The following is a 12,001-nucleotide window of genomic DNA, read 5'->3' on the forward strand; positions in this document are numbered from 1 at the left end:
TGTTGCGTAACTGTTCGATCACGTGCGCAAAAAGCTGTCAGCTCTCCTCTGCATACAAAGAAGCAATGGCGAAAATCTTCCCTAGACCTTATACCTCAAACTGTGCTCCAGGTAAGAATAACTAGTGAATATGCTTAGACTACGTACAGTAGAGAGAGTTGCTGAGCAAAGCAGTAAGTAGCCTCGGGCACTTTTAGCTATCCCGCCAGGCAATTTTGTAACTATTTAACAGTCTAGATTAATAGCTAGTAGCTATAATATTTATTTTCTGCAGGTAAAATGTCGGGTCTTAATTATACAGTTAGTGACAAGTTGGGTAAAGAACTACCACCTTATATCATACCAACCTCGTGGGATGGGAAGAGCAACAAAACCTGGAGACCCTCAACACCATTTTATCCCCCGTGAGTGACAAATACCTGGCCTCTATCACCAGGTATAGCTGTGGATTAAATTGTGTCTTTCTACAGGCCAGCTACATATTTACAAATGGATCGTTACTTCAACCTATACCACCCTGGAGGGATGCTACCACACTACACTGGCTACATACCAAGTGAGTTAGTGATAATACGCAAATAGACTACATTGGGGATCGACACTTCCACGTGGGTTACACACTGTTAGTTAACAACAGTGGTGTTAATACTCAACACAATGATAACCCATGAGTTTTCCCTCCAAGTCTTCAAATCCTTGGTTTTTAATAGTGGCCTCAGCAGTAGTCCCCATGGACTCAGACTGCAAACTATCACAAGGCTTGTTCTCAATTATCATCATTCCCTATGGCTCATCCTCTGCTCTATTATCCAAGAAACTTTTAACAACTAATGAACACTCTTGCTATGAAGATCACCTTGACACTTTGTCTGTTCAGTATAAGCTCAAGGATTCAGCGTGCTTAGAAACTCGATCAATTAAGTTTTAAATTGCCTAGCTTCAGGAATTTCTGAGTTCTTAGCACAGCCAAGTGTCATCTGTATTTACCAGGGAAGAGAGCAGAGTTGGGAAAGTTACTTCATGAAAGTAATATATTACATATTACTTATATATTAGTATAATATATTACAGTTACATATTACTTAGAATAAAGAGTAACTTAATATTACATATTAAGTTACTAACTTAATAATATTAGCTAAAAATATTAAGTTACTATTTTATATTCATGCTAAGTTACTTTTTTATTAAGACAGCTAAGTTAACATATAAACCACATGCAGTCACGTGATGCACATCAGTGACGCGTACATGCAACACCTGAGCACCATTATAGATGAAAGGCTAATGGATTATAGTAGAACGGATAATTGGCAGTAAAATCCATTTATAATGTGTTACTTGCTCATCGTTACGCGTAGAATCACATGTTACATCTTGGTAAAGTTACTCGTTACTTTTCCCTTCTAACTCCTCGTTACGTAATAATATTACTTTTCTCGTTACTAGTAACGACTTATAGTTTCCTAAAGTAACTTAAAGTTATATTATTGCATTTCCTAAAGTAATGCGTTATATTACTCAGAATCGTGAATTGTAATATATATTATGTAATGCGTTATATTACGTAATGCGTTACCCCATCTCTGGAAGAGAGCTAGTGAGTCTCCACTGTCTTTAATAAATTTCTCCTAACTCTCCTGACATCGTCATTTACAATGAAACTTGTAATTCAGTGACATTACTGGAGTTAACTTGTCCAATGGACACCTTCCATCATCTTGAATTTGCGAGAGACTGCAAACAACCTAAGGAGAATATCTCCAAATCTTGCCAGAATTAGATCACCAAGGAATCCTATCACTTTATGGCTGTAGGAAGCTATTTGACATACTTGTAGGGAATGCCATCTCAATGTCAAGGAAGATATTTCTTGCCCAGGATGAACTAAATTGTAATTTTCCTTGCCACACCCATTTTTGGCATTTGCCACAATCATGTGGTTGCACAAGTCTGAGGACACATCACATGAATTGTTTATATTGTTCATGCCTTTTACATCAATAATGATGGTTTTTCCCATGATTTTATTCAGTAGTGTATAAAAATGTATGGCTGTTAGAACAATTATTGTGCTTACACATCATGGAGGTTGTATGTGATGTTTTGTACCATTTCTGTTTACCCCATGCAGGTCACAGGTTCAAGATAGGCATCACCTATGGACGCAGCACTAAGGAATATGGTTGGCTACACTACAGCAAAATGGAGTCACTACGACGACATGCTAACAGTGCACCACACTAAATATGCATCAAATATATTTTAAAGAACTACAAATACATTAGTAACTGTTATTCTAGTAGGATGGGTGAAACTGCTTTATAAAAGTCAGGAGTTACAAACTGCTTCATTTCATCTTTAGTGACCCAAGCATAATCATCCAATTCATCACTAATTTGCACTTCTCCCCCGGTCCACTGTGCTTTGAAGAAGAACACCTAAAGAAGATCTAGTAAGTGACATTCCTTCAATGACTGGTTCATACTTTAGCCCCAACACTACAGCCTGGCTCAATGTACTGGTAGGACATGAATGCACACGGTGATCGGCTTAAGAATAATGTTTTCAGGCCACTTCCACACTCTTCAGCAAGCTCCCTCTTAGCTGTCTGAAATGAAACAACATGCAATGAATACAAATTGTGATCAACACACTTTATTGTGCCATGTTACCAAGGGAGCTAGCACGCCACACCGTGTATCCAAATACCACCTGGATAAATGATAACTTTTCAAAAAAATTTGTGTTCGTGTGTGTGAAATCAGCCATGTATTTTAACATTTATAAAACTACTCTAATAGAACAATCAGATCCCACAACAATGAATGCTCTATTAGAGTATTTCACAATGCACAGAGAGTAAACGAAAAACATTAATCCCAAAATCACACTGGCATAATCACTATTGCTCTATCTCTGAGAACTAAGATGACAACTATTGTACATACAATCAAGCTGTGAAAAAGTGTGGCCTTCAAAGCACAGGTGAAATAAGTTGTGAAATCAAAGTGATGACTGATGTACCTTTCGGGTAGGACAAGACCATGTTGCTAACAAAAATATTTTATTAAATGTAGTCATACTATCAGTACATTGTAAAACGATTGTAATGCAATAATTGTTGTTGATCACTGTCGACATGAAATAGTCACGCATCCTCATTACTGTAAGTATAATTATTCCATAACAGCAGCATTTTTCCAAAGTTAATCACACCATTAGGGATAGGAATGCGATGGTCAATAATTTGCGATTATGCAACATTTGGTGTCCTTTAAAATGCATTGAAGCCTATTGGAGTGAGGTAAGAAACCTATTGAAAACAACAAACTAAACTATGTATCAAGCCTAATAAGACCATTCAGTTCTTGTGAAATATTTTACATCATTACATGCTACCCCTCCCTTTGATTTCACCCACGCCGCACCTTTTTTTCATAGCTTGGCTGTTTCTGTGTAGATTTCACTTTTTTATTATGCATATAGTTGGCTTTGCGGTTGTGTTATCCATACTTCTTCTTATCTACAGATATAATAATGATTATTGAAGACAGGAACTGTAATTATATTGTATTACATATTTTTTATGACTACTTATTAATACTATTGTAGAGTGTACACTTTTAAAAAGACTTTTAGAATTTCCATTGGAAATAATAAACTTGTATATATGTGAGATGAGCAGCTGTGATAGCAGTGCCTCAGCGGTAAGGATAGGTGTGAAGTTCCTTAGTTCAAGCCATTTCATTTTAGTGCACCTTTACCCTGCAGTGACTGTTCTATTAGAGTATCTCAACCCTGCGATGTTACACTTGTTTGGTTTACTCTGGCTGTACTGCTTATTTTTCAAACCATCAGTTTAATGATTAGCCTATCAATTTCCATATTCAGTTTACCCGAAGCCATGACAGAAGTTTATTTCCATAACACATGATGAATATTAATCAGATTCATAGCAAACTTAGTTCATGCATTCATCTTTTTACGTTATTTATCTGTGTCAGCATGCAAGACAATTGAGTTCTGCTTTTGCAAAGTGTTTGAAAAGAAATGTCCTGGCCGTTTAAGGAAAAAAATTAAGAAAAATTGAAACCCATATCTCGGGAATGGCTATAGCAAATTTGTGCAAAATGGTGTGTGTTTTGGAGAAGAAGACCATGGAGCTATGCGTGCATGAAAATTTCTTTCTTCCTGCACGATGTAGCTGCCAGCTTTCTTGGCCACATGACATACTACTGCTAGTCTCCATTACCTTAAGGAGATACTTACTATAAAAACACAAAATTGTATGGCCAAAATGCAGTTTCCATGTATTGTTTTTCACTATTAGCACACTACACAATTACCATGTATATCTCATAGATGACAAAAAAATTGGAAAGATTTGGTAGTCATGTTAAATTTGTCATTATTTTAATTGCCAGAGTCAATTTCATAGTCTTCATTGCATGGCAAATTTGTTAAACAGATTTTAATATTTTGTCATTTACAGTAGGCTGAGTGAGGTACCCAATGAACATATCTCTATAATATGAATACCTCTAACAATGATTCTCCCTCTTCATGACCACCTTGTGGCATTTGCCAATTATGGGCATGTTTTGGTTGTTGCTTCTTCACTATAAGATACAGCATTTGGTCAAGTTTCCTGTTCAGTGAGCGAATGTCATTATCTTTGTCTGCTTGTGTGACTCTTGGTGCCGGCACAAACTCTTTTAATGCTTGTTTCCTTTGTGCCATCATTTCTTGAAAATTATCTGGTGCTGAGGCCATTTGGTCATCCACTAATTCATCTAGTTTAGCTTTACGCTCGATTTCTTCTATTATTTCTTTAATTTTTATTTCTTCTAATTCATAGTCTGACATACGGCTCTTCTCAAACCTCAACTGGTTCTGAATTGCTTCAAACTGCAAGTGTAGTTCTGATTTGGGTCGTGTGAGTCTTGGAAATCTTGCTACACACACGGAACCCACAGTTCTCCATTGGATCTTTGAAGCGGTTTGAGGCTGTGAATAGTTGGGTACTTCGGGATAAATAGCTTCATTAGTTACTCTGTATTTAGATAGTAACACTCTAGTATCAACAAGCCTCTGTAATAATCTTGTCTGTCCACTTGCAGATTTTGCAAACATGATGCGATTTTATTAGAATATTTATTATTTCTAATAAAAGTGCACCATTAGCTCAATTTCGCATGTGCCAAGAAATAGAGCCTCAATGGCTGCCAATGACCCGGTCAGTTTATTTGTAACTCTGTGTTATAGCCATGTGTATTGCTTGTGATAAAATGCAGCCATACCCGAGCTATAATGTATTTATGACTCGATCATGATTTACCTAATAAACTGTTTTGTAGTTTGCGTTTGATTCGCAAGAGTATATTCCACTTGTTATCAAAGAACCTCCTCCGGTTGTAAAGACACCAATTTCTGTTAAGAAGAAAAGTAAGCCAATCAGTGAACACATACCTTTACCATTAGAACTGCTGATACAGGTCCCAGGGTAGCTAGCAGCAGAAAGAAAGAGGAAGATGAAAAAAAAGAACTTAAGGTATAGTGATGAGTGTAGATGGCATTATGTACAGCTGAGTTGCATGGCTTGATTGGTGGGTTTGTTGTTACAGTAATAAACAGGACATAGCTGATCTATGAAGAACAGCCTGGTGCTTTTACCCCTCGATGTAAATATAAAATTGGTTGACTGTTGCTTAAAAAGTAACAATGAGCTATTCATTACTGACATTATTATTTACTTATATTGAAACTCACAGTACTCGGCAAACCATACAAAAGACACAACACATACATAGCAACACCATATATATACAAAACAACTATTACAACTACATTATCACCAACTATATGTTGTACTGACAGATTCTCTGAGCTATATAATCTATGGTACTAACTTGTTATTGTGTTTTTATAGCTGGCAATTGAAGAGAGCAAGAAGACTGCCTTGAAGGAAGAGAGAGCCAGGCGTTACAAAAAACGTGTAGCGCAACAAAAGCCACCATCTCCCCATCCAGCCAGTGAATCAGAAACTGACAGTTGTGGCAACATCTGTTCTCCCACCCCATCTCTTACCACTCCATCTGTTAAAGGGGAAACGCCACCTCTTAAAACTAACACTTCTGTTCTTAAGTTGTCTCCTTTTGTCAAGGATAGTACCCCAACACTTGAAGAAACTACCTCAAACGTTGAAGAAATTACTTCAAATGTTGAAGACACCACCCCTTGTCTTAATAATTTAATGGAAGCCACACCCAATAAAGATGTCCATGTTGGTTCATCATCATCTTCTGGTGGTCGTTTCATGTTAAAGAGAAAGAGATTGATTACTAGCAGCAAAGAACCAGCTATCAAACTGATGAGGCTTGACACTAGAGATGCTGGGGTGGGTAGTAGTAAGTTTCCTGCTGGAGGAGGTAAGAGTCCTCCTGAACAAGCTGACACAGACAATGAAGTGGAGAAAAGAATTACTAAAGAAGTTGTCCAAGAAGATGAGATGAAAAACACACCTAAGGAAAAGGGATTGGTCAAAGAATCAGTCAAGGAAAAAGAAATAGCTAAAGAATCAGTGAAGAAAAATGAAAAAGTAAAACAAGCAGTCATAAAGAAAGAAACAGTTAAGGAACCAGTCAAGGAAAAGGATGCGGTCAAGCAAGCAGTCAAGAAGAAAGAAACAATCAAAGAAAAAGAAGCAGTCAAGCAAAGTGAAGTGGTAAAACAATCAGTCAAGAAGACAGAAACAGTTAAAGATAATGACATGGTCACAGCAACAATCAAGATAAAAGAAACAACCAAGGAAGCAGTCAAAGAGGAAGCAGTTAAAGAAGTAGTCAAACGAAAAGAAACAGTCAAAGAAAAAGAGATAATCAAAGGAGCAATCAGAGAAAAAGACATGACCAGACAAGCAATCAAGGAAAAAGAAACAATTAAGCAATCAGAATCAGTCAAGGAAAAAGAAACAGTCAAGGAATCAGTCAAAGGTAAAGGGATTGTCAAAGAAAAAGAAACAAATAAGGCGAAAGCATCAGTCAAAGAAAATGGTGACAGTTTTCATGACACTGCTAGCCCTAGAACTCATAAAAGGTAAGAGTCCTTGTTCCCACAAGTTTGTAGGTTTGTATGTTCATTATATTATGTAGCTTAACACTCGGTGGGAAGAAACCCACAGCTCATGTTGAGGGCAAAAGGACAGAGGCATCACCCAAGGAAGGGAGAGAAATCCAAGTGCACAAGACCACCATTGTAAAAGATAAAAGCTTAGATCCCCTAAATCAGCTGAAGACACGCCCTCAATTGTATACTCCCAGAGGGACTAAACCTAGTGAATGTTTGCCAGTTATTGTAAAGTTTTTTGAAGACTTCAAGTTACAGCTCAGGATGGCACAGAGTACTCGTGTTTCCTTTGTGCCATGGTCGCCACCTCTGACTAACTGTACCACCAAGAACTGGCAGAGCAGAGGTGATCAGTATACTGAGAGAAGTGTTAGCAAGTCTTCATCAGTACTGGTGCTTTCTCCTCCCATAAAACAGTCACAACAACGTAAGCAGGAGATAGTGGAGACGGTGGATGTTAGTCCAACACAAGATTGGGGTCGCTATGTTTATGACAGCGATGATCAAAAACTGTTTAATGACTCTGATTATGACGTTGATCCTAGGTCAAGTCAACCAGGAAGTACATTCAATTGCCGTCAAACACCACTCCCACTAGATGACATCACAGATACAGTTGCCGCTTCTAATTCTATTAATAGAAGTCCTGATAAGCCAACAGGAGTGGTATCCCCTCATATTAGAGATATCAGTATCGATATCAGTTCCAGTGATAGTGAGTTGTCATCTGTCATTGCCAAGAATAGAAGGAAAAGAAAACCAGTTGGGGCAAGGCTGGTGGCTGACAGTAGTGGAGATATTGCTGCCACACCAGAAGCTGATAATGACAGATTTTCATTAACGCCATCATTTTCAAGAGCACCTCTTCATCCATTATCATCACAAAGTCCTTCACAGAATAGCAGAGAGCCTGTGGACAGACAGGGGTATGTAATTCTCATCTGATAAAAAAACATTTATTGTGTATTAGCTTGCATATGAGCACTTAAGCAATAGGCTTTTTTGTTCGGTGTAAAATGTGAATATCATACAGTTTCTTAGACTTTTGTTGAACAATATTTGGAATGTGCTTTACTACCATAAGTCTGTTATTGTTTTGTAAACAATCCTAAGTCTATTTTACTTGTTATTGAAATCAATACCAATCATGTTTCAATTTTTACACATTTAAAACCATTTCTTGTGTGTTATTAGCTTCCCTTACACTGTTACTATTATCTTGTTCTTGTCAGTGTTATAGATTTGACGGATGAGACTACGGAATTGGAATCTCCATCAAGGCCAAGCACATCTGCAGACTTCAGACCACTTCTTGACAAGCAAGTGGCATGTCCCATCTGCAAACAGCTATTTAGTGAGACGTACATTGAAGCACACGCAGCAAATTGCGACCTCCATGTGGAGTCAGCTCATCCCGTACCAACCTCAACCACCACAAAGTATAAACAGACCACTCTAGTGGGTAGACCCTATAAGAGGACCACTCCTCCACCACCCAGTGAGTCTGGTAGTGACGATGATAACCATGAGGTGTGTTTTGTTAATGTAGTAATGTTTTAGTTGTCTGGTGCTGTGAGCTAAAATTGTTTCAAAAAAAAAAGCCATCATACTCTTCAGTATTTCTAATTGTCCTTGGATGTTCAACACACATCTCTTAAGTGTTCTCTATACATACTGACTGTACTTTTAGAGAGTATTAAAATGCATTAACTGGTGTGTTGCATTCTCTGCTGACTTCTCTATTAGGGAGTATTGGAATTGTTTTAAGCCCCATACTGCATTAGGTTTCAAAGACAAAAAAATTTGCACAAATAACTAAACGTCATGAAACACTAGCCTATAAACACCATGAAACACTGGCCTATAATGCACTGAACACAGCAACAATTTTGCTAGCAAACTTTCGCAAATGGAGTGATGAAATTTACTCCTCAAAAAACAGCTCATTATCAGTTATTAACTAACACTATAGCATAGCACTCCAGCCTATCATGTCAGTACATTCATAGCCAGGTGTTTATAGTAGTTCATTTGTTTGTTGAGAAATCCCCTTGCTACTCACTATCATTTTAACAAACCACAAGTTACAAGCAATTGTTTTAACTCATACAAGACCGCATAGCTGATACCTGCATTCAGTTGGCCCTTTTCCCTGGTGCCTTCATTTATTACCAGGAGTAAATGTTAGTCTGTTTACAGTGTATTGGGTATCAGATCTGTATTCAAGAAGTGTTTTTTTTTGAATTCAACTGAAATAAACAATCAATTGTAAGCAGTCAAATCTCATTGGCTGGTTCACATAACACTATAAACTTTGATGACTACAAATGCACAATATCAGAAGGAAAGAGCTTGTACAACCGGGGAAACAATGAAATACTGTTAATGGTTCTCAATAAAATATTTGTCACTGAATAATACAAGCTTCTAAGAGCTTTCACAATAATAAATAAGTTTTTGCCATAGAAAATTAGAGCTAATAGTGATTAAATTATTTTCTGTTAGACTAGTTGAATGTTTTACCTTTTAACTAGTTTTGCTATTACTAGGGATATTTGCCATCTACAAAGAGAAGGTATTTAATGAAGAAAAGGAAATTACTACCGAGAAAAACAACCAGGTTAATAACCATGTTGAAATTTAAATATTTTTACTCTTTAATGACAGCATTCCATTGGCTCATTCGGAAGAGAGTGACGATATTGAAGCCCCACAAGAACCCAGTTTCTCGACTGGGAAGAATGCTAGTGCTGTCGATGCAATATTTGAAAGCAGTGACTGTTTTGGTAGAGAAATGGATGACATAGGTAGCTACAGCAGTGAAGAAGACAATGAAGACACCATGACAGCTAACACTAACAATGCTAGAGATACGATAATTGACTACAAAAACCAATTCCCAGTTTTACAGATAGGAAAAGTCAGCAAAGAATTGATAAGTGAAGACAACAGTGCCTTCATAGAAGCCACGAAGAAGAAATGGATGAGTTCAAAGAGAGGCAAATCATCTGGTAGGGGACATCAAAAGAGATGGGCTAAGTCTAAAGGAAGAGGACGGGGAAAGAGATAAACAAATTAACAACACTTATACAAGTTTATAATCACACCAACTAGGTACATTATACCCACAATACTCCATGATATATAGTGGCTGATTTTTAATTTTAAAAAATTATGCTTGTTAAATTAGTACTAATTTTACTACAAGCCGTAAAAGCAACAATAAAATCTACTAAAGTGAGTGACTCATCTCCATGAAGAAAAACTGTGCTTGTTTCCCCTGCAAAGAAGTCAACACATTTAACACGTACACTTGTAGATGGATTACTGACGTTGAGCTACTAGGTATTCCTTGACCACCAAATCCCTGTGTGCTACCTAATCCTGCAAACCCCTGTCCTCCACCTCCTAAACTGTTCTGTCCACTTCCAGCTGCCAGTGAGCCAAATGAAGCTCTAAAAGACATGAACAAAACATAATAAGGTTACCAGTACTAACTAGCCAACTAGACAATCCCCAATTGTGTCATTTGTGTACAAAGTGACTTGTCTAATGTAGCCACCTGTTTAATAGAGTCACCTGTCTACTACATCAGCTGTGTAGTTTATTATTCCACTAGGCTACAAACCTGTCAAACAGGAGTCACAACCATAACACTAAAAACATGAAAAGAAAAAAAAAATCCCAGTTCAGCTGGTGACTTGATCCACAGCAGTTTTTTATTTATGTATAAAATGTAGCTAACAGTTTATTTAGGTCAGAACTTTAGTGACTACAACAGGTTTAGACTAACAACACAGTAACTTACTCTCCTGATTCCATTGAAGACCCAAACACTCTGTGAGGTTAATAAAAGCAGTGTGTGGTAGTCTTGGTAACAAAATATTTCTAACCTTGCTGCTGTGGATGACCCCATCATTGGACGACTACCAAACTGTGCTTGACCTGTAACAGTGGACATTAAATAGAACATGTAATCAGGTATCAAAACTGGCTAAAATGAAAGGAAATTTACACCACAGAGCTGTACAGCAACATGCAGCCATCCTCAGGTTGGCCAGAGCTCCATCAAGCCACTTGTACAACTCAGCACTGGGCTTGATAAAAGTAAACTTTTACAGTGAAATTTTGTATTTATGTAGCTTTGTGTTCGCTGTCTTAGGTGATAAAACCAGTTTTCCCACAATTTTTAATTCCACTAGCACTATTTGATCACAACATCTAAGCTAGTCTAATTGGGGTGAGCCCCACACTAGCAAGTGAACTCTGGAAACTCTATGGTCCATTAGAAACAGTTGTATGGTGAATCAGTACACAGAAATACAAACTGTAAATTACTGTCCTTAGATGATTATTGTGTTATGAATGGAACAAGACGAAAGACTAAATGATGGAAGGAGCAGTATAGAGCAAGAAAAAATTGCGAAGTTGCTGAACAAAGAGAAGAAAGATTAGCCAGAGGAAAGGAATGTGACAGATGCAGCTAGCTACAAGGAAGTCCATTACTTTTGCTCAGTTTTTCAAAGCTTATGAATGGGAACAGCTTGAATTGATGATTTCTAACAGTGTACTTGTGATCATTTCTATAGCTATAATCACAGGAAAATGATGAGTAGTAACTTCACTTCAAGCAACTCGGTGAAGACTTGTCGCACACAGAAAACTAAACTTTACAGCTGTCAGCACTTTCACAATTCTGTCCCATCTGTGTATTACAATTGTTGTCACCATCTTCACTGAAAATATTGACTGCTTTTACTACCTCAGTTGTAATCATTATCATTATTTTAAATTAGCTGGCTAAAAACAAAGCCCTACAACATACATTAATTTTTCATACTCATTATATTCACTCTATCCCATGATGTTTGAG

The 12,001-nt window shown here is 37.3% G+C and overlaps 4 protein-coding genes across 4 annotated transcripts in view; 2 read left to right on the forward strand and 2 right to left on the reverse strand.

Annotated features, from left to right (window-relative positions):
* On the forward strand, positions 1–2,297 carry LOC136236180 (uncharacterized). Its single transcript, XM_066026290.1, has 4 exons — positions 1–111; positions 275–404; positions 471–556; positions 2,135–2,297. The coding sequence occupies exons 1-4, from the start codon at positions 66–68 to the stop codon at positions 2,245–2,247; spliced, it is 375 nt and encodes a 124-aa protein (XP_065882362.1). The 5' UTR covers positions 1–65; the 3' UTR covers positions 2,248–2,297.
* On the reverse strand, positions 2,239–5,175 carry LOC136236179 (large ribosomal subunit protein mL46-like). The gene is made up of 3 exons (XM_066026289.1): positions 4,543–5,175; positions 2,489–2,611; positions 2,239–2,441 (listed from the first exon to the last, which is right to left on the reverse strand). Exons 1-3 carry the CDS (start codon positions 5,134–5,136, stop codon positions 2,295–2,297), a joined length of 864 nt encoding a protein of 287 aa, XP_065882361.1. The 5' UTR covers positions 5,137–5,175; the 3' UTR covers positions 2,239–2,294.
* Positions 5,163–10,314, forward strand: LOC136236178 (PH domain-containing protein DDB_G0287875-like). The gene is made up of 8 exons (XM_066026288.1): positions 5,163–5,239; positions 5,361–5,448; positions 5,499–5,554; positions 5,933–7,098; positions 7,155–8,054; positions 8,361–8,658; positions 9,678–9,748; positions 9,796–10,314. The coding sequence occupies exons 1-8, from the start codon at positions 5,222–5,224 to the stop codon at positions 10,196–10,198; spliced, it is 3,000 nt and encodes a 999-aa protein (XP_065882360.1). The 5' UTR covers positions 5,163–5,221; the 3' UTR covers positions 10,199–10,314.
* LOC136236176 (nuclear pore complex protein Nup214-like) overlaps positions 10,272–12,001 on the reverse strand; it is an 18,827-nt gene continuing 17,097 nt past the window's right edge. The window contains exons 20-23 of the mRNA XM_066026283.1: positions 11,022–11,073; positions 10,937–10,966; positions 10,461–10,583; positions 10,272–10,408 (exon numbers count right to left, since the gene is read on the reverse strand). Coding sequence (XP_065882355.1) covers positions 10,375–10,408; positions 10,461–10,583; positions 10,937–10,966; positions 11,022–11,073 — 239 coding nt within the window. The 3' untranslated portion in view covers positions 10,272–10,374. The remainder of the gene's footprint in view (positions 10,409–10,460; positions 10,584–10,936; positions 10,967–11,021; positions 11,074–12,001) is intronic.

Source organism: Dysidea avara, chromosome 10 (assembly GCF_963678975.1).
Source record: "Dysidea avara chromosome 10, odDysAvar1.4, whole genome shotgun sequence".
NCBI classification, from domain to species: domain Eukaryota; kingdom Metazoa; phylum Porifera; class Demospongiae; order Dictyoceratida; family Dysideidae; genus Dysidea; species Dysidea avara.